Source organism: Budorcas taxicolor, chromosome 11, assembly GCF_023091745.1.
Source record: "Budorcas taxicolor isolate Tak-1 chromosome 11, Takin1.1, whole genome shotgun sequence".
In the NCBI taxonomy this organism is placed as follows: Eukaryota; Metazoa; Chordata; class Mammalia; order Artiodactyla; family Bovidae; genus Budorcas; species Budorcas taxicolor.
The window spans coordinates 66396733-66423810 of NC_068920.1; the positions used below are offsets into that span (position 1 = coordinate 66396733).

The 27078-nt window shown below is 47.6% G+C and overlaps 1 protein-coding gene across 13 annotated transcripts in view; it reads left to right on the plus strand.

The window, feature by feature from the left end:
• Positions 1-27078, plus strand: part of MAP4K4 (mitogen-activated protein kinase kinase kinase kinase 4) — a 146140-nt gene that overhangs the window by 59696 nt on the left and 59366 nt on the right. For 12 of the 13 annotated variants that reach the window (XM_052647553.1, XM_052647557.1, XM_052647555.1 and 9 more), the window contains exon 3: positions 12227-12283. In XM_052647553.1, the coding sequence (XP_052503513.1) occupies positions 12227-12283 (57 nt within the window). Of the gene's footprint in view, positions 1-11703; positions 11796-12226; positions 12284-27078 lie in introns of those variants that run through there. The other variant, XM_052647556.1, reaches the window with a different exon arrangement.

Genomic DNA, 27078 nt, shown 5'->3' on the forward strand with positions numbered 1-27078 from the left:
CTTGGCAGCTCCCCGATCCTCCTCCTCCTCCTAGGTCCTGTTCAAATGATGGATTAGCATGGTGGTCCTGGTTGGGGGGGTGACTGGGGGGCAGGCGCGGCCAGGGAGATCGTGGCCTGGCGTTCCCGCTGGACCGTGTGTGGTATCCAATGCTGGGGTTTCGCCTCTGCTGTCACACTGTCACCTGTGTGTTTCCCGTGACCGGGAGGTGACAACCACCCATTCATTAGCTATAGTGTAAGGCTGAGCTTACTATATAGCCTGTGATCTAGGGTGGGGGTGTTTTGGGGGTCTTGTAAATTTTTTATTGGCAAAGAGGGTTTTGCTGGTGCCTGCTGGGGGATTTTAAGGACCTCCCAGATGGCGCTAGTGGTAAAGAACCCACCTATCAAAGAAGGAGACATAAGAGATGCAGGTGTGAGAAGGTTAGGAAGATCTCTTAGAGGAGGCCATGCAACCCAGTCCAGTATTCTTGCCTGGAGAATTCCGTGGACAGAGCAGCCTGGCAGGCTGCGGTCCCTGGGGTCACAAAGAGTCAGACACAACTGAAGCAGCTTAGCATGCTGGGACCTTTCTGCTGTGACTCCTCCTGAGGCCGTGCTTAGGGTTATTCTGAATTATTTAGGGGAGATCACAAGGTACAGTTGCCCAGGCCCCACTCCTTAGAGATTTTGATCCAGCAGATATGGGTGAGGCCCAAGCACGTATAATTACAAGCAAAGCAAAAAACACCCGGCAGTAAGGACAGACGCTGTCCCGGTGACTGGTCGTCCGCCGTCCCGGGGACTGGCCATCCGCCGTCCCACCGTCAGCCTCGAGTCTGCTGCTGTAGCCTCTGCATGGTGGGCGCTGGGTCCAGACCAGCGAGTGCAGGTGTGAAGGTCCGGGTGGCGGGGCTCTGCGGGTAGATGGAGCGCCCCTGCCCGCCTCAGGGGGCCGCCTCCACTCAGCCTGCTTCTTCTCCACGTTGTCTCCTGGGGCCCCAGGGCCTAGCTTTAACAAATGTGTTTTTCAAGAGAAACTAAAAGTCTGGGCTTTAGAAACATGCAGCCTCTTCATTTTTAGAATGTTATATTGAAAAAGACAAAATCAACCATTTCCAACCCCGTCCCACCCCCAAAACCACTAAAGGAAAGAGATGTCCAGTTGAGGCCATGAGTTATCAGGGAGAGCCTGATGTGGGCATCTGGAGAGTGGTTTCTGGCTGTAGAAGTCAGAAAAGTTTTCCCTCAAGATGCCAGGATAATCTGAAATGGTAGAAGTGCAGCCATAGTGAGACAGCACACAAGCGGTTTTTAGTACAACTGTTCATTGGCTTTCACTCGTATCCAGTAATTGAATTTTGAGTTTGAGCAAGCACCGGGAGATGGTGGAGGGCAGGAGAACGGGTGTGCTGCAGTCCAGGGGGTCACAAAGAGTCGGACACAACTGAGCGAGTGAACAAACACAGCTCAGTAGCCGTGCTGTCGCTCAGTCGCTCAGTGTGTCTCGCTCTTTGTGACTCTATGGACTGAAGCACGCCAGGCTTCCCTGTTCTTCACCGTCTCCCGGAGTCTACTCAAAACTCACGTCCGTCGAGTCAGTGAGGCTATCCAACCATCCCATCCTCTGTCGCCCGCTTCTCCTCCTGACCTCAACCTTGCCCAGCATCAGGGGCTTTTCCACTGAGTTGGCTCTTCGCATCAGCTGGCCACAGTGCTGGAGCTTCAGCTTTAGCATCAGTCCTTTCAGTGAATAATCAGGGTTGATTTTCTTTAGGACTGACTAGTTTGATCTCCTTGCTCTCCAAGGGACTCTCAAGAGTTTTTCCCAACACCACAGTTCAAAAGCATCAATTCTTTGGTGCACAGCCTTGTTTAATACTTGGTATGTGGCTAATAAAGTTATCAATATGCAATGATGTGGACCATAAATCTAGGGATTTATTTTTCAGTCAGAAACGTCTTTTCTCCTCCAACTGTTGTCTTGAGAGAAAGAAGGGAGACTGGTTTTAGTGCTGGGTTGAGAGATCACAGCCAGGCTCGGCCAGCAGAGGCCCCAGACCTCAACCCTGCAGCCGAGTTTTGCCGAAGAGAAGCAGTATAGGCGGGTGGTCAGTGGGGAAATCCTGTAGCTGCTTTTGGCTGTAGCCTGTGGTCCTGCCTCTCGCCACCTCCTCTCTAACTCAGCTTTGCAGGAGGCAGTGGGCAGTGCTGGGTCTGGCTTGCCATGCCCAGAGAGGTCCCTGCCCTCCTGTGTGCTGGGCAGGCCCGTTTCACAGACACCCTGCAGTGGGATGTCCTTGGAGCTGTTGACAAGGGGGCATGGAGCGTGTCACCGCTGTGGAAGCTGCCTAGGACCTTCCTGTCACCTGCAAGCCACCAAGGATGTGGCTCTGGCCGAGGAAGGGCCGGCAGCGCCTGCGCGGTGGTTTCTCTGTAAGTCAATTGTGGGTCCCAAGATCCTGCAGGGCAAGTCGCTGATCACTCCTCCTCCAGCTCTGCCCAGATGACGGGGTGCTGGAGAGGCCTCCCTGGCCACCCAGGATAAAACAGCAGCCACCCCCACCCCTGGTACACCTTCTCCTCACTCGGCTAGATTTTTCTCCAGAAAAAAAGAGAAAACCATCAGTGGATTTCCTCGTGTATGGCTTGTGTCCCCTCTTAGAATGAGAGCAGAGCCTCACTGCTTCATTTGTGGGCCTCTCTGGTGTGTAGACCAGACTGATGAGCCACGGCACCACCCCGGGGAGCCGGTGAGAGCCGTCGACATCTGATGGTGGGATGGCTGTGCTTCTCGGGAGTTAAGGGGCTCATTCAGGGTCATCAGGCTGTTCAGTGGCTGAGTGAGCAGTCAACTCAGATGATCAGCATTTCCTTCTGCTTTGAAGGCCATGGGTTTGTCAGTTGCTGAGCTGTGTCCGACTCTTTGCGAAACCATGGACTGCCGGGTGCCAGACTCCTCTGTCCGCCACTTTCTCCCAGAGTTTACTCACATTATTGTCCCTTGATTCGGTGATGCAGTCCACCCATCCCATCCTCTACTGCCCCCTTCTCCTTTTGCCTTCAATCTTTCCCAGCATCAGTCTTTTCCAGTGAGTTGGCTCTTCGCATCTACTGGCCAAAATATTGGAGCTTCAGCTTCAGCATCAGTCCTTCCAGTGAATATTCAGGGTTGATTTCCTTTAGGATTGACCTGATTGATATCCTTGCAGTCCAAGGGACTGGTTTATCTTAGGGAAGCAAAATTTGGTGTATTTGTGGCTTGGAGAGTTTCAATTCAGTTCCATGGGTTAATTTTGGATGATTGTGGCTGTAGGTTGGAGAGAGGAACTGCCCTGGATTAGCAAGTCCTTTCACAGATTTCTCTCCTCAACGGGTTGATGAAAGGGAAGGTGGGCTGGAGCTCTGTGTCCCAGGGAGGAAGCAGTGGTGCTTGAGTTGATGGCATGGATGCGTCATTTCCGGCGAGGGAAACTTTATGAAGGTGGGTTTTCTCTTTTACCTCCTTTTAAAGGAGGAATGGGGGAATTATGGATAATGAACGAAGTATCTAATGCATATTCAGCAGAGGCAAGTTAGGAGATTAGTTAACTCTGTTACCTCTTTTTAGGAGGAAGAGTGGAGTTATGAATAATCTTGTGAATTTTTAGCACAGGCGAGTTGAGTTGTATGCAGACTTTGAAAACCAGAGGGAAAACAAACAGTGTCCCTAGAGACCACATGCCAGGGCCGTAGACACAGCAGGGGAAGTGGTTCGGGTTCAGAAACCAGGTTATTCTTGAATTTAGAAGTCATTCAGTAAGACACAAAGCTGATTTTATATAAATACTGGAAATACATCCAGGCTCAAGGGCCGTGTTATTTTGGAGTCAGCGTCTTGAAGGGCTGAGGAACAGCAAGGAACAATTTGAAAGCCTTAATTGAAGGTTAGGTTAGTGATGACTGGGAAGGTCCGTGGGCGGAGCAGGAGCCCAGAATGGAACAGAGTCCCTTGCATCACTTAACCTCTTGCCTTTGGACTTTGTGTCTGAAACTTCCAACCTTTTACTCTAAGCCAATGACAGGAGCTCAGTTTGAGTGCTTTAATGATGCTTAAAAGTATTATTTCAATATTGAAATGACTCTGTGGGTGTAATTCGAAACATTGTGTGTATTGTGAAGTCACAGGGGGAGAAATGTCAGAAAACATCTTGAAGGGGTGGGGGTCCTGGTGGGAGAAGGAAGAAGAGGACACAGAATCCCGTCTCTTCTTTTGTTCTAAGCGGTCAGCTGCTGTGCCGAGCAGTGCGTGCAGGCCGAGTCACTTCAGTCGTGTGAGACTGTTAGTGATTGCATGGACTGTAGCCCACCAGGCTCCTCTGACCATGGGATTCTTCAGGCAAGAATACTGGAGTGGGTTGCCATTCCCTCCTCCAGGGGGTCTCCCTGACCCAGGGATTGAACTCTGGTCTCTTAACATCTCCTGCGTCGGCAGGTGGGTTCTTTACCAAGAAAAGAGACAATATGCCCTAATTTGAAACAGAGGAGTATGGGTTACCCTGCATTTTGGTCGAGGGAAGGTTGAAGAGAGAGGCCATCACACAAAAAATTATAAACATGGATCATTACTCTTGCAGCAATTGAAGTAAAAGAACTTGACTTGAAGTAAGAAAAATATATCAGTATCTGATTAGATACATGTATTTGGTATACATATATATCAAGTGCTATTCATTTGACATCATTTTGCTGCCAAAGGTCCATCTAGTCAAAGTTGTGGTTTTTCCAGGAGTCAGGTTACAGATGTGAGAGTTGGACCATGAAGAAAGCTTAGTGCCGAAGGACTCTGGAGAGTCCCCTGGACTGCAGGGAGATAAATCAGTCAATCCTAAAGGAAATCAACCCTGAATATTCACTGGGAGGACTGATGCTGAAGCTCCAGTACTTTGGCCACCTGATGTGAAGAGCTGACTCATTGGACGAGACCCTGATGTTGGAAAAGATTGAGGAAAAGAGGAGAAGGGGACAACAGAGGATAAGATGGTTCGATGGCATCACTGAATCAATGGACGACATGAGTCTGAGCAAACTCTGGGAGATAATGAAGAACAGGGAAGCCTGGCACGCTGCAGTCCATGGGGTCACAGAGTCAGACACGACTTAACAGCTGAACAACAACAAACATCTTTGTATGTGAAATAAAACAACTAATGAAAAAATAGTTTTTTCTTTACTTCTTTAAAAAATTAACAGACATTTTAATCATAAAAATACTGATAGTATAGGAAAGTAGAGAAAGAGGAACTTATTATTCTTAATAGCTTCAGACAATCAGCAAATAGGAAAATAATATATTTTATATGCAGCTCTTCCTGTGAGAGCCTGTCAGTAAGGGAGTATGTGTTTTATGGGTCGTGGGTGTCTCCTTTGGTGTCTTGTCTTTTATCCACTGCAGGATCACGTCACCTTCAGGAGGATGGTGTTTAAATTTATCTTGTCCGAGTCCTGTGATGGATGTTAGGTGTCGCGTTTCCAGAGTTTTGACTGCTCTGCTCACCTGTGGAATAGGGTGCCTTTTCTGTTAGTGACTGAGGTAGAAGGTAACTTCATACAGAGATTGGCCCCCAGTAAAGGGTTTGGAGTTGTGTGTGTGTGTTCATCCTGTGCTGTTAAATCCTTTTTAAAGTTGTTCAGTCTGAAGTCAGTTGGGTATTTCTGGTGCGCTGAGGAAAAGGCAGCTCAGCTCAAGTATGCAGTATATGTTGGGCCTTCCCAGGTGGCTCAGTAGTAAAGAACCTGCCTTCTGATGCAGCAAACGAGCCTTCGATCCCTGGGTCGGGAAGATCTCCTGGAGGAGGAATGGAGAAACCCACTCCAGGAGTCTTGCCGGAAAATCCCATGGACAGAGGAGCCTGGTGGGGCTGCAGTCCATGGAGTCGCGGAGTTGGACACGACTGAGCGACTCGGCATGCGAACTCTTGGTTGTGCGCTGGCGTGTGGGATCTTGTTCCCTAACCAGGGATAGAACCCAGCCCTCTGTACTGGGAGCATGGAGTGCGCCACCAGGGAGGTGCCAGACACCAGGCGTATTTATAGAGCAGCTGCCCTCTCTTCCCACCGGACCCACTGCCCGGACACAGAGACACGAAGGCACACACGCAGACTCACACACACATGCACACATGCGTGCACACAGACATACATGCACACACACACACATATACATGTGTGTACACACACACATCCCTCCTCACCTCCCAGGACACTTGTCTCCTCCCTCTGGCCCTTTCACTCCATGCACATCCAGGCTGTCTCCACTTGGCAACTGAAGGAGGTGTTTGCTCCAGCGATAGCTCACGTAACTGGAACTTAGCTTGCTGTCTGGCCAGCCCCCACCCCACGTCTGTTCTAGAACACAGCTGAAAGTGACTGAACAGGCCTGCAGAGCCCAGATGACTGGGCCTTTTCTTTGCTGAAGTATTCCTGCCTGACGTAATATTCCCTGTGGCTCTCACTTAATTGCAAGGACAGGATAGTAATTGATGTTCATAATGATTTCCCTGAGCCATTAAGAAAAGCATCTTTAATGTACTCAGGATTTCAGGCTTTAGGAAGATTTCCATCCAGATCAGTCTCTTAAAAGAAAGACGTGGTGCATAAATTATTTCACTACCTGCCAGCTCAGCTGTGCGACAGGCCTCTCATTCGTTGCCCTCTCATTCATTACGAGTGGGCGCTGGGGCTCACTGTGCTGTCGGTTTTGGCTGTTTTAGTTTTTGTAGAAGTCAGAAGTCTGCACATTCTCTGCTGCTGCTAAGTCACTTCAGTTGTGTCTGACTCTGTGCAACCCCATAGACAGCAGCGCACCAGGCTTTCCCGTCCCTGGGATTCTCCAGGCAAGAACACTGGAGTGGGTTGCCATTTCCTTCTCCAGCACATTCTCTGCTCTTGAGGCATAAATTTCTTTAAAGAGAGCATTGTTCTCCTTGCGGCACCTCCAGCCTAAGTCGAGCAGAATTCTGTTGTTCAGTCGCTAAGTCACGTCTGACTCTTTGCAACCCCATGGACTGCGGCACTCCAGGCTCCTCTGTCCTCCACTCTCTCCCAGAGCTTGCTCAGATTCATGTCCTTTGAGTTGGTGCTGCTATCTAACTGTCTCATCCTCTGTCACCCCCTGCCCTCCACCTTTCCCAGCATCAGGGTTTTTTTCCAGTGAGTCAGCTATTTGCATCAGGTGGCCAGAGTATTGGAGCTTCAGCATCAGTCTCAGTCCTTCTCGTGAATATTCAGGGTTGATTTCCTTTAGGATTCCTATAGAATTTAGAATTCTCTGTGGAGGTCTTTTAATTTTCAAGGAATAGAAGCTTGGTTTTCTTATTAAATCACAATTCTTGACCGCATGACACTTACATTTTCCTGTGTTTTCTCAGTTTTCCTGCTCATCCACAGCCCTGAGCGTGGAGCAGAGCGCGAGGTAGGTGGACAGGTCGTGATCACAATAGACGGCAGTTCCAGGGCCACAGTGCCCACCTCACTGTGGGTCTGGGCTTTGGAGCACTGTGGTGAGAAAGTGTGTGCAGTGGATCCTGTTGCCCTTACCTGCTCTGGTGTCAGGAGGTGTTCAGGCGTCTGAGCTTCTTCCCAAAGGGCCCTGAGCTGTCTCTCTCCCAAGTTAATTACTTGGTGCCTTGCCTCAAGTGGCTTGGGGATGCTGTTTGGGTAATATGCCCTCTTCCTCTCTTGCATTTTGTTTTTGGTTTTTTGCAGATTCTTCCTGGAAAAGAGCACTCATATGTGGGGTGTGGTTTGGGGGTTTTCAGTGCAGAACCAACCAGGCTGGTCTTGGCTTGGGGGTGGATGGACATGGAGCCTTAGAAAGTGGTCAATGCGGCACTGGGCGCTGAGCTCTTGCCGCCCATCACATGGTCAGCTAGGTTTCATGTTAGCCCTTTAAAGTAAGGGCATGTGAGGGGGAATTATCCTTAGAATTAAAACATTTTTTATAAGACTTTTTTTTTTTTTAGAGCAGTTTTAGGTTCACAGCAGATTGAGAGGAAGGTACAGGTATACCTGTTTCACACATACATACCCCTTCCCCATTATCGGCGCTCCCCTCCCGCTGCAGCTGTTAAGGCTGAGGGACCTGCGTTGATACATTGTAATCTCTCGCTTTACACTGCGTTCACTCCCGATGTTGTACAGTCTGTGAGTTTGGACAGCAATGTGGTGACATGAGTCTGTCATCAGAGTATTGTGCAGAGGGTTCTCACTGCCCTAGAGATTCTCTGTGCCCTGCCGGGTGCGTCTCCCGTTCACAGCTGAAATTCTTAGGAGTGAGACGTCTGGGGAGAGAAGACACAGCAGGTGAGCCCCTGGATCGTCTCCTCTTTGCATTGTGGGTTGACTTTCTCATCTGTTCATCGACCGTTTTGATGAACTAGGCTTGCCTGTCCTTTGAGCTCCTGGACCTTTCAGAACATAGTTGTTTCTGTGGTAAACATAATCAACGTTTGTTAGAGCTCGTTTGTTGTAAGTCTGACCGTCCCATATCAAGACCTCAGCTAAGACGGGTGTGTGTCTTCATGGTAGTAAATACCAGAGAGGATGGATATGAGAACTTGAATTTGGGCTTTTTCATGCAAGCGTGGAGAAGCGATTTTCAAAAGTCAGAATGCGTAAGGATTGCTAGCCATGGATTCCTGCACCTCTCTTAGAGGATTCTTGGGTTTGGTCTGAGTCTTTGGGCTCTCTCCTCTCCCTTGCATGTGTGCTCCTTTCTGGGATTTGGTGAGGATGGTCTGCGGCTCACATCTCAAGGGGACCCTTCCTGCCCCCTGAAATCTTCAGGCTTACCAGGCAGTCCTCGGGGTCTCTACCATTGGCCCCACAGTGTGTCCCATCTGACTCCACCTTTAAAGGTCCTTCGTGTCACCCTGTCCTGTTTGCTAAGTGTTTCCGCTACAGACTGCAGTGTTTCTCTGTCACTGCGTAATGCTCCTTCTTGTGGACCGTTTTGCAGCCCTCTCAGCAGGCCCCCCCGCCTCCCTGCACAGGGGTGGTGGGCTGTCCCCTCAGCCTGCAGCTCACATCCTGGCCTCTTGCTAAGAGCAGGCCACCCTCTGCTTGCCTAGGTTGGTGCTGATGGGCTTTTTGTGCTCCATCGCTCAGTTGTGCCCGACTCTTTTGTCAGCCTGTAGCCCGCCAGGCTCTTCTGTCCATGGGATTCTCCAGGCAAGGATACTGGAGTGAGTTGCCGCTTCCTCCTCCAGGGGACCTTCCCAACCCAGGGACTGAACCCAGGTCTCCGGCATTGCAGGCAGATTCTTTACTGTCTGAGCCAGCAGGGAAGCCCAATGATGGGCTTTGCTCTTAAGCAAATAGAAGGTCAGTTTCAGGCAGTTAATCTGTAAAGTTGTCTCAAATTAAACTCAACAGAAAGCAAAAGCATTCTGATCTCCAGTATTTATTGAAAGAAAATTTGTGAGATAAAAGAAGGAACCAAGAAAAACACATTTTAGTTTCCCAAATCTGTGGATGAGAGGCCTGAACTTTGCTCACACTCGCCTTCATATTCCAGAGAGGGTTCTTCTGGGGTGTTCTTTCATCAGCTTTTCCTGATTTCTCACGGGAGAGAGGAGGCCAGGGACTGACAGCCAGCTTTTTATTTTTGGTTTCTGCATTGCCAGTTGTGTGGAAGCAACTCCACTGCAGGAACGTGTTCCCCGATGGCTCAGTGGGTGAAGAATCGACCTACAGGGCAGGAGACCTGGGTTCGATCCCTGGGACAGAAAGATCCCTGGAGAAGGAAGGGAATGGCGACCCACTCCAGTATTCTTGCCTGGAGAATCCCACGGACAGAGGAGCCTGGTGGAGTACAGTCCGTGGGGTCACACAGAGTTGGACATGACTGACCAACTGAGCACACTGTTGCAGGAAGAATAACAGGCTTGTGTGGCCAGTTTTGAGGGCCACCTGGTGAGGAGGAGCTGATCTTGGTGTCCCTTACATGGAAGGGCCTGGAGAGTTATCTGTCCTCTTAAGCTCTCCTCTTTCTACTTGGATTCTCAGAAATGATGACTTGGCTTCAGGATCGTGTGGTCATGCCCACCTGGCTGCTGAGTCTCTGCTGGTAAATTAGTCTTCTGTCGCTAGTGGGGAATAAGGTCCAGCTGTACTTGATCACCGGGGCTGCCCTTGGCCCTGTGCTGAGTGCTTCTTTTGCCCCTCCATCATCTTTTCCCATGACACCCCCATGACACGGGCAGCACTGTCACTCTGCCGACAGAGGGGGCAGTTGGTGTGGGCACGGCCATGGTGCCCATGCTGGGCGCCCTGTCCTGCAGCCAGAGAGGGTCATTGGCTCTGCGTGTCTGTTGTGGGCACCACGCTCCGGAGGGGCTGAGCTTCCAGAGCCCAGAACCCTCGGGTGAGAGTCAAAAGGTGGATACGTCAACAGATGCTGAATGGTGTTTGGGCAGGTAGTCAACCATGGCCTCTAAGCCCAGTTCCCTGACACACTGTCAGGGTCCACCCTCTACCTCCAAGGGGGAGACAGCCCCTCAGGTCACATCATGTACAGCGTGGGGCTGGGATTGTGGGTCACCCAACTGTGTTCCCCTGGTGGCTCAGATGGTAAAGAATTTGCCTGCAACGCAGGAGACCCAGATTCAATCCCTGGGTCGGGAGGATCCCTGGAGAAGTAAATGGCAACCCACTCCAGGATTCTTGCCTGGGAAATCCCATGGACAGAGGAGCCTGGCGGGGTGCAGTCCACGGGGTCACAAAGTCAGACATGACTGAAGTGACTAAACACCAACAGCTGTGGCAGCCAGTCCTTGGGCTGTGTTGGACACAGGAGGATGTGATGGGAGCGTGAGGCTGATGACGCAAAGGGCACTGGGGGGCTGGCAGTGGGATTGGGTGACAAGGCTGGAAGCAGGGCTCCTGGGACTGACTGGCCCACGAGGAGTGCTCTTCCCTCCCCGCCCCGTGCCATTGCAGAGGTGGGGCTTCTGCAGACATCTAAGACAGTGGCTCAGGTGGGGGTGAAGTGGCAGGTCTGCAGGTGGGGGATGTTGGAGGGAGGCTCCGGGCCTGTGGGCTCTGTGTGTCTGGCTTCCCTGCATCCAGGCTGTCCCCAGCCCTGTGCAGAGAGGGACTGCTGGACCCCATCCTGCTGAGACCGCAGAGAGCTGAGACTCAGTGGTAATTCAGTGTCATTTTCATGGAGTTGTTTTGTCCGAGTTGGAATTTGAGTCCCTGCCCAAGCTTTCCAGAATAAATGGAGAGCTTCCCCTCTCGGGTTTCAAGTTCTAAAGTTCATAACTCTTTCCATCACGAGGCCACAATGAGGCAGCCTCTTGGAAACTCTGAGGTCCTGCCTTCTGTTTCACATTTGTGGCAGAAGGACCGTTTTCTGCAAAGCCCTTAAGGAGAGGGCACTCACGCTGTCGAGGCAGCACATTGTTGCTGGCCGGGGAGATGCCCGCAGAGTAGGGCCGAGAGGGATGGGAGGAGAACCAATGGCGAGGAGGCTCCCCGTCAGGGCAGGGGATAGGAGAGCAGCGCCTAGCTTGTCTGCGACGCTCGTGATACATGAGTAACAAATGTTTATGTCCTGGGCCGGGAATTGTGACACAGCTGTAAGGTAGTGCCCTCTCTGCACCCCATCTCTGCATGCACCCCCGCCTCCATCCTTGTTCTGAGTAACCGTGCTGCAGCCTCCCTGCATGGGGACCACAGGAACGTGTCCGGGAAGGTTCTCCGTAAACTCTTGGAAAGTCAGGTGCTCTTGGGGGCGCATCAGCAGAAGATGACTGTTACTCATTTTTGATGGTAAATAGTATAATATCTGGGCTTCCCAGATGGCAGTATGCTATCTAGACCTTTTTTTGTTTGTTTTTTGGTTATTTCCTTCATGTGAAATGTTGAAAAGAAAAGACTGATCAACCTGAGGTATGGAAGGAAAGGTTTAAGATGTTCTGATTGAAAGGTAATGATATGTAAATAAAACCCAGGAAAGGAGGGAATTGATTTTTTTTATCAAAACTTGTTTGTTATGCTGCTTGTTTGGTTCATTCAGTGTGGCTCATGAAGTCTTACAGACCGATAGAACCATATGGTTCTTTGGGAGAGCCTGGGGCTCCGTCATCATCACTTTTGGGGAAAAAGCTCAGAAGAGGTGATTTGTCGAAACTTCAGCCATTCTGTTCTCATCATGGTGCAGAGCGTTTGTGCCAATTATCTTTATTTTTTTTGTTTTTCAGGGTCGACATGTTAAAACAGGTCAGCTGGCAGCCATCAAAGTTATGGATGTTACCGAGGTAAGGTTGGGTCACAGATGTTTTCAAATAAATCCTTAGATAAAACACAAGGATCCCCCCCCCCCCCCCCCCCCCGTCCCCCTTCAGCCTCCCCCTATTGAAGAGGAGTTGTTCTGTTTGGAGAATCGATCTTGAGCAAATTACCCTCATGTGACACTGTGGGTTCAGAAGGCTCAGCAGACAAGCTAGCTTAAGTTGTTGCAGATGGGTCCCAAGTAACTAAGAATCAGTAGCGTTTTCTTAAGGAAAAAAAAAAAAGAGCACATTGGAATGATGTCATCCTTGGCAGCATAATGGTCCATAATTGGAAACATCTTCTCTAATGGAAAAGATTTGAGAAGTCATCACGGAGGTCATATGAGTAGGGAGGTTGAGGGGGTGGGTGGAGAAGAGGTTCTCTGGGGTATTGGGCCACATTTGGGCCATTTCTTTTATTTTTGACATGGGGGAAAGAAAACAGATCCCAGCCAAGTTCCCAGAGGTTTGCAAACAGAAACATCTGCTAGAATGCTGAGCAGATTGTTGGCAAAATTTAGTAGCAAAAAATAGTTTTCAGAATGGCCACATGAGGATTTTACTGTGTAGCTTTGGATGGGAATGAGGAGAAGTGAACGCCAATGAAAGGTAAGTGTGTATGTGCCCGTGTGTGATCGTGTGCACATAGGCGTGAGTCCACGTTCAATTTATAAAAGTAACCATGGGGTATAATGAGCCAAATCCATCTTTTAAATTTTCATCTGAAACTTTGTCCTTTCGTGATTGTGTTTAACTTGCTTAGTTATGAATAGGGGCTTCTCTGGTGGCTCAGATGGTAAAGACGCTGGCTGCAGTGCAGATGCAGGAGACCCGGGTTCGTTCCCTAGGTGGGAAGGAGAAGGGAGTGGCAACCCACTCCAGTATTCTTGCCTGGAGAATTCCGCAGGCAGAGAAGCCTGGTGGTCTACAGTCCCTGGGGTCTCAAAAGAGTCGAACACGACTGAGCAACGTTCAGAGAGAGAATTATGAGTGAGATTTACATCACAGAGTACAGATTATAGAGTAAGCTAACCAGAAACCATGGGGATTCGAGGTGTCTAACTCAAGCTGTAATCTCCCCAAGTGTGGGGCCCACTGAGGGAGAAGATGGCTAAAGTGGTCCCGGGTGTGCAGCTGATCACCTGGAAGGTCCCCTCCTCTGCCTTCTTCTCCCCTCCGTCTCTAGTCACGCTCATTGCCAGCATGTGGATTGCTTAAGTGAGAATTAGAAAATGTCGTCTCTGGACCGACCACCAGGCAGTTGGGAGAACTTTACAGAAGTATGTGAAGATGTGGTGTTTGATGCAGTGACTGCTCTCTTCTCTCTCTCTCTCTTTTTAAATTTTTGGCTGCCCTTTGCAGCACTTGAGATCTTACTTCCCCAACCAGGGATTGAACCCATGACCTCTGCATTGAAAGTGCGGTGTGTTAACCTCTGAACAGCCCAGGAAATCCCACTTGTCTTTTTTTTTTAAATTATAAAAAATACCCTTGTTTGGCTGGCTAGAGGATTCTTGTAACCTCCTAGGTGATTTCTGTTGTGTTCTAGTGATCCCATTGGATTCTTTTCCAGTTAAATGATAATTTTAAGATCACAGAGTGGTGAAGGAGCTGCAGATGCCGACTTCCTGTGATTGAAATGGCACAGCAGGTTACTGATGAGGTGCCCCCTGAGCAGACCAGTGGGGCCCCTTCCCACCAGGCTGTTCACGCTGCCTGGTGCATCTCCAACCTCTGACATTTACCCGTGCCCTTCCTGACTTGGTTGTGGGCAGACTCTGGGTACCGTTGTAGACATCATCTCTGGAAATTCTGTGAGGCATCTGCCACCTGCCTGAGAGCTGAGGCTCTTCGTTGGCTTCAGCCCACGCTGCCCTGGCCGCCATCTCTGGGAGCTGTCGTGAGCCTGTCTGCGCTGAGGCATCCTCTTCATCCCCGCAGTGTACACTGCACGTTGTTTCTGTGCAAGGAATGGTTGTTTCTTGTTGGTTTGTTTGTTGTAAAGTGTAAAATAAGGGAAAGTAAAGGGTACAGTAAGTCCCTCTCCTTCCCCCGTGTAGCTGTCATCATCGCTGGTGCCCTGTGCATCTCCTCACCACTCTGAGCACTGCTCTAAAACACGGACCCATGTGTGTACCAGACATTTGGGGTGAGTTGCATGCGAAAGGTAGGGCCTTCCCAGGTGGTGCTAGTGGTAAGGAACCCGCCTGCCAACGCAGGAGATGCAAGAGACGTGGGTTTAGGCCCTGGGTCAGGGAGATCCCCTGGAGGAGGGCATGGCAACCCACTCCAGTATTCTTGCCTGGGAAATCCCATGGACAGAGGAGCCTGGCAGGCTACAGTCCATAGCATTGCAGAGAGTCAGACACGACTGAAGCCACTTAGCACAGCACAGCACATACAAAAGGTATTTCCTTGCCTGAAAAACTCAGGCAGCATTGGATAAATGCATTTTCAAGACTCCTTTAATAATAATTATGCAAAACCCATGTGTTCAGGTGAAATGAAAACCAGATGGTGAGTCTTCAGAGCAGATAAAAACCCAACCAACCGTTTGCCATGTTGCCTCTCAGTAACATTTCTCGTGTGCTGTGTTCATGCAGTGACATCTCTCCAGAGTGACCTCTGACCTGTGAGCAAATGTGATGGTGGGTGGAGAGCTGGTGTGGTTGGCACCCTGGGGAGCATACCCCCCAAACCTTGCCTTCCAGGGGCCCACCGCCCTGCCCTTCTTGCCAAGCATTGGGAGCAGGAGGGAGAATTGGCTGCTGGCGTTTCTGCTTCCGGCTCCAGCAGGAGGGGCTGTGGGAGAGGGTTCTGGTTGAGAGCAGGGTCCTGCCTGACTTCTGAGTGCACTTGGTCTCATCTTGGGAGCAAAAAGGTGTGGGTGCTGATCCTTAGGGAGAATCCCAGACTGGCCCCGCCTGTCGAGCCTGTTCCTTGAGTGACACTGAGAGGCGGTTGGTAGGCTCCAGCTTCTTGCTCAGGCCCTCTAAAGGCCAGAGGAGCAGCAGCTGTGGGGAGCGGGTGGGCGGGCGTGGTGCTGTCCCCAGCTGTCAGCTGTCCTCAGCCCTGAATGAGCCCTCCCGGCTGGCTGCCCTCGACCGTGTGACCCTGGAAACCAAAGCAGATCGAGAACCCCCAGTGGCCCTGGTGCTTTCTGGGAGACTGAGGGGTCTGGGAGGGAGCCCTTTGTTTGCTGGACACATGTCTTTATGTTTCTTCTAGAGCTTGAGCTCTTTTTTTTTTCTTTTTTTTTTTTAAAGAATTGCTTTTCTTTAGGATTTAAAAGAGTTCTTTCTAAAGAAAGCGTGTCATATATCTGATTGGTGGTGGAGAGGTTTTGAAGGGTGTGTTCAGACAGGACAAGACCAGGCCGTGAGATCTACAATGCATAACTTTCGTGATAATTACAGATTCACAAGAATTTGCAGAAAAATGTTCAAGGAGGTCCCACGTATCTTGCACTCAGTTTTCCGCAAGGGTAACATCTTGCATAACTGTAGTACAGTGTCTCAACTAAAGTCCTGCACAGAACTGACCTGGACTCCAGTGTTAGAGTATAGCACGCGTGTCTGCCTGCATGGCTTAGATCCAGGGTGAGCCACGGGGGCTCGGCACTGATCCAGTCACAGAGCTTATTTGGAATTCCCCATTCCCATTGTGACAGGTGTGTGTGTGTGTGTGTGGTGATTTATTTTGAGGGTTACTTGAATTGGCTTTTTGAATTCTTGATAGCCCCTTCATTTCAATCCTTGTGTCTTTATATATATATATGTCAATTTTTTATACCTTTTGTTTAGTGGGAAATCATTGCCCTTTAAAACCCCACGTGCCATGCTGACTCACGTGTGGGGTGTTAGCTCCCTGTGTGTGCTTAGTCACTCAGGTGTGTCCGACTCTGCTACCCCATGGACTGTAGCCCGCCAGGCTGCTCTGTCCATTGGATTCTCCAGGCAAGAATACTGGAGTAGGTTGCCATGCCCTCCAGGGGATCGTCCTGACCCAAGGGTTGAACCTGCCTCTCCTGTATCCGCAGGAGAGTTCTTTATCAGTAGCGCCACCTGGGAAGTCCCCTTTAAACCCTGCTATTTAAGCACAAATGGTTATGTTTACAAAGGTTTTGCAGTTTTAGTTGCCTTCTTTCATATTGTAAAATACACCAGCTCTCTGGTTACAGTCCTAAAGGCTGCAGCAGGGAGAGTCTGAGCCTCAGGAGGCTCACTGCAGCCTCCATCCCCAACCCCGCACCCCACACCCTCCAGTCCTGCGTCTTCATGTCACACTTGCGCTAGTCCTATTACACACAAGAGCCTGCTAGTTTGTCTCTTGCAGTTGAGGTACCTCTTGTTTACTCTGGAAGGTAAACAAACAAAAGAATTATCTAAATCAGTAATTCTCAACTTGGGGTCCATAAATTCTTTAGGATTTGTTTCTAAGAAGTGAAATTTATGTTTTTATTTAAATAATATGCAACCAACTCTTTATTATGAAAATGTTCATAATTACAGCACTGTTCAGAAAATGAACTCTTTACCCCTTCGCTGAATTCAGCAACTTTTAGCATTTCATTTGTGTGTGTGGTATGTCTGTGTTGTGATACCAAGACACAGTGCTTGTAAATACTTGAGCACACTTCTCTTAAAATACAGCCATAATCAAAATACCACTTGAGAGGATGAATCATTTCAGATTGTCCCCTAATGTGGTCTATTTCAAATATACTCAATTATGCCAAGGATGTTTTTATAACTATTTTTTTTCCAATCATGGTCCAATGGAGGTTTGTGCATTACATTTGGTTGTCTTACCTCTTTTTAAAATATCTTTTAAAAAAATGAAGTATAGTTAACTCATAATGTTGTATAAATTTCAGGTGTACAGTAAAGTGGTTCAGTTACACACAAAATGAAGTGAAGTTGCTCAGTCGTGTCAGACTCTTTGTGACCCCATGGACTGTAGCCTACGGGGCTCCTCCGTGGGGGATTTTCCAGGCAAGAATACTGGAGTGGGTTGCCATTTCCTTCTTCAGGGGAACTTCCCGACCCAGGGATTGAACCTGGGTCTCACGCATTATAGGCAAGACGCTTTACCGTCTGAGCCACAAGGGAAGCCCGAATTACACATACATACATACATACATACATATTCTTTTCCAGATTCTCTTCCATTATAGGTTATTATGGAATACTGAGCATAGTGCCCTGTGCTATACAGGAAGTCTTTGTTGTTCAGCTGTTTTGTGTATTGTAGTGTGTTTAGGTCACTCCCCACCATCTAATTTATCATCCCCCTCGACCCTCTTTGGTAACTATAAGTTTGTTTTCTATGTCCTTGAGTCTGTTTTGTAAATAAGTTCATTTGTATCATTTTTTAAAAAAGATTTCACCTATGAGTCATATCATATGATGCTTGTCTTTCTCTGTCTGACTTCACTTAGTGTGATAATCTCTAGGTCCATCCATGTTGCTGGAAATGGCATTATTTCATTCTTTTTTATGGTTAAGTAATATTCCATTGTGTGTATACGTGTGTGTGTGGGTATGTCTATCCATTGATAGATGGATGGATAAGGAAGATATGGTGTGTACACACACACTGGTTAGCTTATCTCTTAAGTCACTTTTAATCTAGGTCAGTCCCTCCTACTTTTTTTTTTTTTTTTTTTTTAAGAGAAATTGACTTTTGGAAGAGCCCAGCCAAGTGTTTGGTAAAGTAGCTCCTGTTCTGGATTTGTCTGATAGTTCCCTCATGTTGTGCCTTAACTTGTTCCTCCTCCTGTGTCTCCTGTAAACTTAATTAGATGTAGAATAAGTGTTTTTGGCAAGAACACCTTGGTGGTGTTGGGTCTTCCTGTTGCAGACCTCAGGGGACACGTCCATCCTGATCGTTAGTGAAGCCGTTTTGACGGAAGAGGTGACTGCAGAGTTCCCCGTGCCGTTGGCTACAGTCCATGGAAGTAATGTACATGTAGATACTGTGTTAATATGACTGCCAAGTGCTGATGTTCAGATTCTATCTTCCAGGCTTCTTAGCATGCATCAGTCTGTAAAGAAGAGTTTCCTTTCTTACCTACCCCACCCTTTCTTGTCTTCTTTCTTCTAGATATTGCTATGGACGTAGGCAGTTTTATTAGTATTTCTTTAATGTGTATCCATCAGTTGCAGCTACCGTTATTATCTTCTAATGAAAGCGTGCCACATCTAGTCAGGGGAGCTCTTTAAAGACTGCCTTCTGCAGCCCCTTGACACGGCCCTGGTAGTTTTTGAATATTTCCTTGTCTTTTGGGACAAGTAGGTATTTGAGGCTCATCTTCCAGAATGCAAGTCCCTTCCTCTGAGAAGCCTTAGTTCCTTTCAGTGGGAAATGTGCTCAGAAACCAGCATCTGGACGCTCAGTGGGGTCATTGCTGCAGAGGTTTTCTGCTTTCCTGTGTGTGTCACCTTGTGTCTTTGCTTAATCGTGTCCGACTCCTTGCGACCTCATGGACTCTAACCCGCCCGGCTCCTCTGTCCATGGAATTCTCCAGGCAAGAGTACTGGAGTGGGTTGCCATTTCCTCCTCCAGGGGATAGTCATTCCCTTCTCCAAGGGATTTTCTCCATCCACGGATCTAACATGATTCTCCTGGATTGTAGGCAGATTCCTTACCATCAGAGCCACCAGGAAAGCCCTTTTTGCTTCTAGACCCTCTCAGTAGATAGAGCTTGGGAATATATTTTTCAGAATCATTGTTTCCTTAATTTCTAAAATCTTGTGTATTTTATAGTTTTCTCTTTGCCTAGACTGAAAACTCTTAGTTCCTAATAAAACACGACATTTACTTATTTAATTTATCCTCCAATAAACATAGATCTGCTGGAGAACAGAATGGCAACCTACTTCAGTATTCTTGCCTAGAGAATTCCACGGACAGAGGAGCCTGGTGTCCTGTCTATGGGGTCACAAAGAGTTGGACTTGACTGAGCGATTTTCACTTTCAGTAAACATAAAATCATTTCAGAATTACAACACTTAGCAGTGAACACAGAGTAGAGTTTTATTTGTTTGAAGCTGTTTTTGTCCTTAGACTTTCGTATTTGCAGAGTGCTATATTCAGACGTTACTAGGAATACTCATCTCCTCGTGGGGTTTATCAACCGGGTGTGTAGCTGCTAGCTTCAGTTTCTATTTTAATTCATTCATAGGGTTTCCTTTTTCTCCTGATTTAATTTTCGAATGTGTGAATCATTTACATGGTTTGCAAGTCAAAACTATATAAAAAGGCATATATTACAAAAAGCAGTTTTAGAAAGCTTAGGCCAGCTTGTCTGGATGGTGAACCACATTAAACCCAAGTACTGCTGTGCCCTTATGTGTGTGTAATAATTGTTTTGGGCACAGGAGGTCTGTCGTCTTGTGATGATGTGGAGAACGCAGAGGTGTGTAGTGCTTTATGTTGGAGAGAGAAGGAATGGTGCTCTGTCTGGGGGCGGGGGTTGTCTCCCTGCTGCTCATCACCTCACCCAGTCCCGTCTTCTGGCTGGAGTGGTCCCATGGTCCCTGGCGTCAGGTGGGGTTAAAGTGGTGGATTCTCTCCAGCAGCACACCTGGAAATTTGTTAGAAACACAGTGTCTCAGGCTCTACCCCAGACTGTTGCATTGAAAGTGCTGGATTAGGGCCCAACAGTCAGGGTTTTAACAAGGCCTCCAGGGGATTCGAGGCACCCTCAAGTTCAAAAACCCTTAGGAGAGGAGACACCCCCTCAGGCCTGCAAGTGAAAGATTCCAGCTTGGAGACACTGACCTTCATGCTCAGGAGCACATGTTTAGTTAGGTGACAGGGACTAGAGCCCAGATCTCTTGATTCTCAACTAATGGAACCTTTGAAAGTATTAACAATTTCAGATGCTGGCTTCTCAGTAGGCTGTTGGGAGAGCTGATATGATCCTGACCTTAAAGGATGGGTGGATAGAGAGTGTAGATTTAGCCAGAGCAGAGTTTTTTCCTAGTCCTGACGACCTGAGTGTTGGTGATGAGACATATTCCTTGGAGGCTGGGAGGATACTGGGCCCAATGCGCGCTGGGGTGCAGGGTGCCAGTTGGCAGGATTTGGTGGGTGCCCTCCATACTTCTGGCACCATGCTCCTATAGTGAGAGCATGGGAGAGTTAAAGCTGTGTAAAGCCTAGCCACTAACCCAGGTGCCCCAGAAGAAGTGGCCTGATGGTCAGCCACGTGGGTCGAATCTGGGGAACAGGACTGTGAGTGTCGTCTTGAGCTGGCTCCACGGAGGAGACAACCAATTCTTGCTGCTGGGGCGGTCACACTCTTGCAGGAGGGAGCACACACGCTCATTCCAGAGACCAAGCAAGGCCCTGTGAGGCTCCCGGCTTTACCAGTTTCCAGCTGGAGGTGAGCACGGTGTGATGGACGTGTGAGAACAGGAGGGAGGTGGGGAGAGAGTGCTGCAGACCGGGACCCGCTCCATTCTGCTGCTGTTCGGAAGACACTTCGATACTGCAGCCTTACAGCTTGCTCCTTGGTCCTTCTTCCCGCCACCTGCAACTCCCGCAGGCCGTCCCCTTCCTCAGGGAAGCAGTCAGTGCATCAGAGTCAGCTCTCAGCTTCACACAGCTGTGTGCACGCTCCTCCAAATACTCTTTTTTCCCTTAACTTCTGTTTTTTACTTGCCTTAACAAACCACCACCTTTTTCTCAGCTTGTTGTTGTTCGTTTGCTGAGTCATGTCCGCGTCTTTGGGACCTTATGGGCTGCAGCACGCCTTCACCATCTCTTGGAGTTTGCTCAGACTCATGTCCATTGAGTTGATGATGCCATCCAACCATCTCATCCTCTGTTGCCCTCTTCTTCTCTTGCCCTCAGTCTTTCCCAGCTTCAGGGTCTTTATCTCTTCGCATCAGGTGGCCAACGTATTGTAGCTTCAGCATCAGTCCTCTCAGTAAATATTCAGGGTTGATTTCTTTTAGGATTAACTGGTTTATCTCCTTGCAGCCCAGGGGACTCTCCAGAGTCTTCTCCAACACCACAGGTTTGAAAGCATTATCCTTGAGCGCTGAGCCTTCTTTATGGTCCAACTCTCACATCCATACATGACTACTCGAAAAATCATAGCTTTGACTGTACAGACCTTTGTAGGCAAAGTGATATCTCTGTTTTTTAATACCCTGTCTAGGTTTGTCATAGCTCCTGAGAGAGAAACTGATGTGCCAAGTTTGGGGGATGCTGAATTTCCTTATCTGGCATTTTCTTATCCTTGGTAACTTCTAACTTAAATGATTTTGATATTAGATTTCGGCTTCCTAATTTGGATTGTCTTCCTTCCTAGCCTTCTGTAGATGAAGGTTACAAGTTGTACCTCTTTATTGTTGTTATTATTTTGATAATGGTATAAGGCAAGTCCTTGAAGAAAAGCTCTGAAAGTTAATTAGAAATTGATTAAGCTTTGGTGTATTTTAATTAAAAAATATGACAGTAACTTTGAGAACCAGTAGTCCCACTGTGGTGTTGGAGAAGACTCTTGAGAGTCCCTTGGACTGCAGGGAGATCAGTCCTGGGTGTTCATTGGAAGGACTGATGTTGAAGCTGCAACTCCAATACTTTGGCCACCTGACGCGAAGAGCTGACTCATTTGAAAAGACGCTGATGCTGGGAAAGATTGAGGGCATGAGGAGAAGGGGATAACGGAGAATGAGATCACCGACTCAGTGGACATGGGTTTGGACACAAACTGAGCATCTGAACTGAGTCCCACTGTGTTCCCAACAGATCATGCCCTCATTTCATAATCACCTCCCTGAGAAGACTCGTAAGATTTTTCTTTCTAATCACACTAATGGAAACTATAGGCTGCATACATCTGCTCATGTACTGTGTGTGTGTCTTGTGCTTTATACATAAAGTGGTAGGTTTCTCCCCTCCACCTCTTGGAACCACTTTTCATCCCCTTGGAGGGTGATTGGAATGCTCAGATGCTCAGTCGTGTCTGACTCTTTGCCACCCCACAGACTGAAGGCTCCTATGTCTGGGATTCTCCAGGCAAAAATATTGGAGTGGGCTGCCATTTCCTTCTCCAAGGGATATTCCCAACCCAGGGATCAAACCCACATCTCTTGTGGCTCCTGCATTGGCAAGCAGCTTCATTACTACTACGCCACCTGGGAAACCTTGGAGGGTGATGTCACCCCCATTATGGACACTTCAGTTGTGTCCGACTCTTTGTGACCCCATGATTCACAGCACACCGGGCCTCCCTGTCCATCACCAACTCCTGGAGTCTACCCAAACCCATGTCCATTGAGTCAGTGATGCCATCCAGCCATCTCATCCTCTGTTGTCCCCTTCTCCTCTCGCCTTCAGTCTTTCCCAGCATCAGGGTCTTTTCAAATGAGTCAGCTCTTTGCATCAGGTGGCCAAAGTACTGGAGTTTCAGCTTCAACATGAGTCCTTCCAGTGAACACCCAGGACTGATCTCCTTTAGGATGGACTGGTTGGATCTCCTTGCAGTCCAACTGACTCTCAAGAGTCCTCTCCAACACCACAGTTCAAAAGCATCAATTCTTCGGCGCCCAGCTTTCTTCACAGTCCAACTCTCAGATCCATACATGACCACTGGAAAAACCATAGCATTGACTAGATGGACCTTTGTTGGCAAAGTAATATCTCTGCTTTTAAATATGTTATCTAGGTTGGCCATAACTTTCCTTCCAGGAGTAAGCGTCTTAATTTCATGGCTGCAGTCACCACCTGGTGTAGAGTAAATAAACATGGACCTTTTTTTTTTTACAAAAGAACCAGAGGGTGCTTTGTACTATTTCTGATACCTATTTTTTTTGTTTTCAAGAAGTTCTATTAGAATTGAAAAGATACTAGAATTCATCTTCAGTGATAAAGTGTAGAGTGGATGAAGTGGACTGATAAGGACATGTACCAGGCACTGGGTGTGCCAGGCTCAGCTGGAACGTGGATGCCCTCCTCCCTTGCATCTGATGGAGGAACAAAGGCTAGGACCACAAGAATAGATGGACTGTGAGTAAGTGTAGTTGATTAGTAGTGTTGTGTTAATTTCTGGTTTATAGCCAAGTGACTTAGTTATACATATATATATACATTAATAGTTGGCATCTGCTAATCCCAGCCTTCTAGTCTATCCCTCCCCTAGACTTACTCTTCTTCCTTCTGAATGCCACTGTCCTCCTTTCCCTGAAAATAAACATGAAGTTAACTTAGGGTTAAGGCCAAACTGCTCAACAAAGAGGTCCCTGAGGATGTGTTTTCAGGACTTCCCAGGTGGCTCAGGGTTAGAGAAACTGCCTGTCATTGCAGAAGATGCAGGTTCAGTCCCTCGGTCGGGAAGATCCCCTGAAGAAGGAAATGGCAGCCCACTCCAGTATTCTTGCTGGAGAATCCCATGGACAGAGGAGACTGGGGGGCTACGGTCCATGGGGTCGCAAAAGAGTTGGACACGACTGAGCAACTAAAAAACAACAAAAGATAGCAAATGTTTTAAAGGTAACAGAGTCAGACACGACTGAGCGCCTTCACTGCTACTGCTACCACTGCTGGTGAGGATGTAAATAAAGGTGAGATTTTCGTAAAGGTTTAGTTTTTTTTTTTTTTTTTTTGCGGGGATAGAATTTGTTTTTATCTGTGATTGATTTACTCTAAGAATGTAACTAAGGATTTACAAAATATGAAAGTTCGTGTTCTATTCTCCTCTATTTCGTAAGTAAATAAGTAGAGGAAGATTAGGACGAGATGAACCATGTACCTCAGATCTTCTGTGTTTGTCAGGTTGACTTTATGTACGGATGACAGCACTTAATGATTAGAATGGAGATTGACTCGCCTGGAGTTCCATAGCTCCTTGCCAGAATAGCACCCTGATCTTTACTCTGTGCTCTGATATCCCCTAGTTCACTCTGAGAGTATAGCTCTGTGTCCTGTACTTGGGGTCTGCCTAGCGCCAGATAACCGGAGGCGATACCCAGTATGTTTTGTAGGCATTCAAATCTTTGAGTTGAACAGGATGTTCTGGTTTTGGTGGACAAAGAAGTCTGAGCGCTGAAGAACTGATGCTTTTGAACTGTGGTGTTGGAGAAGACTCTTGAGAGTCCCTTGGACTGCAAGGAGATCCAACCAGTCCATTCTGAAGGAGATCAGCCCTGGGATTTCTTTGGAAGGAATGATGCTAAAGCTGAAGCTCCAATACTTTGGCCACCTCATGCGAAGAGTTGACTCATTGGAAAAGACTCTGATGCTGGGAGGGATTGGGGGCAGGAGGAGAAGGGGAAGACAGAGGATGAGATGGTTGGATGGCATCACCCGACTCACATAGATGATTTGATGCTTTTGAACTGTGGTGCTGGAGAAGACTCTTGAGGGTCCCTTGGACTGCAAGGAGAGCCAACCAGTCCATCCTAAAGGAAATGAATCCTGGATATTCATTGGAAGAACTGATGCTAAAGCTGAAGTTCCAATACTCTGGCCACCGGATGCAAAGAGCCAGCTCACTGGAAAGGAAATCGGCCCTGAACATTCACTGGAAGGACTGATGGTAAATGTCTAATACTTTGGCCAACTGATGCGAAGAGCCAACTCGTTGGAAAAGACTATGGTGCTGGGAAAGATTGAGGGCAAGAGGAGAAGGGGGCGGCAGAGGATGAGATGGTTGGATAACATCACTGACTCAGTGGACATGGGTTTGAGCAAACTCTGGGAGATAGTGAAGGACAGGGAAGCCTGATGTGCTGCAGTCCATGGGGTCGCAAAGAGTTGGACATGACGAAGTGACTGAACAACAATTGATATCCTTGTCCAAGAAAATTCTAGTACTATTTTGTTGTAGTAAAATACTTGGGGGTAAGGCCACTTTTTACAGTTCTCATATTTTTGTAATAAAAAATGTTAAAAGCAACCATAGGTATTACACATTAATCATAAATAAATAATAGTAAGACCTGCCCTTCACACTTGAATTTCATCCCTCTAGGAATGAAAAGGAGTCTCTTAAAATTATTAGTGGTTAGAAAGAGTGAGTACATTTCTGGCTTTTGTTTTTAGAATGGTCACTGAACTAATAAAATTGATTTATTTACTTTTCTCCTTTTTCCTGTGAACAGAAATGTGAGGCCCATAAATATTTTTCAAAGTGAATTTATACTTTATGAGCCTTGTCGAAAGTCAGCCACGTTTATGTAATAGTCATATCCTGGCTTTTACTCTAAGACAGTGTTAATGTCCTTTGGCAGACTAGAGCCCAGAGTTGAATTTAATAAAGCTCCAGTTTCCTCATCTGTAAAATGGAATAATAATTCCTACTTCACAGGCTTTCGTCGGAATGAAAAGGACGTAATAGATGCACAGTGGCCAGCGTATAATTTTTGCATGTAAATGGCGGTTTCTTTGTTCCTTTCTCCTCATTAAAGTTAATAAAATAACATCACTCATTGCTTGCGCTGAAAACCTTCTGACACACCTGCCTGCCCTCCTGAGCAGCTGCTCTCTGGCCTCTGCAGGTGGCCCGCGTCCTCAGCATCCTCATCTGTCTGCCTCCTGCCTCAGGAGGCGCCTTTGCCCCGGTGTAGTCACACGGTCTGGGCCTTGGTGACCTCTTTGGTCCGGCCTGTGAGTTCTCTCTTCGTGCTGTTTTAATGGCTACCTGGGGAGCAGTTTCTTCATGTTCGTTCCGTGCTTAATGTTACTCCATCCTGAGCTATAAATGCTGTGGAAGCCGACTGTTACAGGGTTCTCCTCGCCTTTCCAGGCCTAGCACGGAGTCCTGCACATGGGTGGTGCTCAGCTTCTATTTTGCTGCAATGTCCCAGCAACTTTAAAGGAGAATTTCCAAAAGCATTTTGGGTGTTGACATATATATATACACACACACATACATATATATTCCCTTTTATAACAATGGAGACAGCACTTATTTTCATACGTATTATTTCTATCGCTGCATGGGTTAGAAAAAAAAAATCAGGAAAGGAAACTATTATCATCCATTCTTAACGGAAGTAAGAAAAAGCACTCTTGATTTTGGTCAGGTGCAGTGGGACTGGAAAGGGAATGTGTCAGCCATGGTTTCTGGGCTTTTGTTCCTGTGTCTTTAAATGCTGTTCATGAAGTTGCACTAATTCATTCATTTAAACAATTACTAAACAGTTAGTCTTTTAATGCAGGCTCTTCTCAGAGGTAGGGTGGAATAGAAAGATTAATTATGCTCCAGAAGGAGCTATTCTTGAGCTCCCGGTAAAATAAAGCTTGCCGTGAAAGGGAGCTCTTTGTAATGGTTGATGAACCATCTCCAGGCGGATACGGCTACCTTGTCACTTTGTGAATCGAAAGCATTTTTCTAAGGAAAATAAATAGTTCAATTGAAAGAAAAAAACACCCAGCAGTTTTTCAATCACATAAATTGCTATTTTTAAAATGTGGGCACTGTTCTGTAAATTGTCCTCCCTCCCCACCAGCTTTTCTTTTTTAAATTTACTTGAGGGCTATAAATGCAAAATTCTACTTTTCATCTCTACACTTCCCTTCTTGCCTCCATTCCTAGCAAACTTACTTAAAAAAGATATTCATCGGCATGGACCTCTGCTCAACCTTAGTTGGTAGCCTGGATGGGAGGGGAGTTTGGGGAAAGAATGGATACGTGTATTAATATATGTATGGCGGAGTCCTGTTGATGTCCACCTGAAACTGTCGCAACATTGTTAATCAGCTCTGTTGTTCAGTTGCTAAGTCCTGTCTGACTCTCTACGACCCCATGAACTACAGCACGC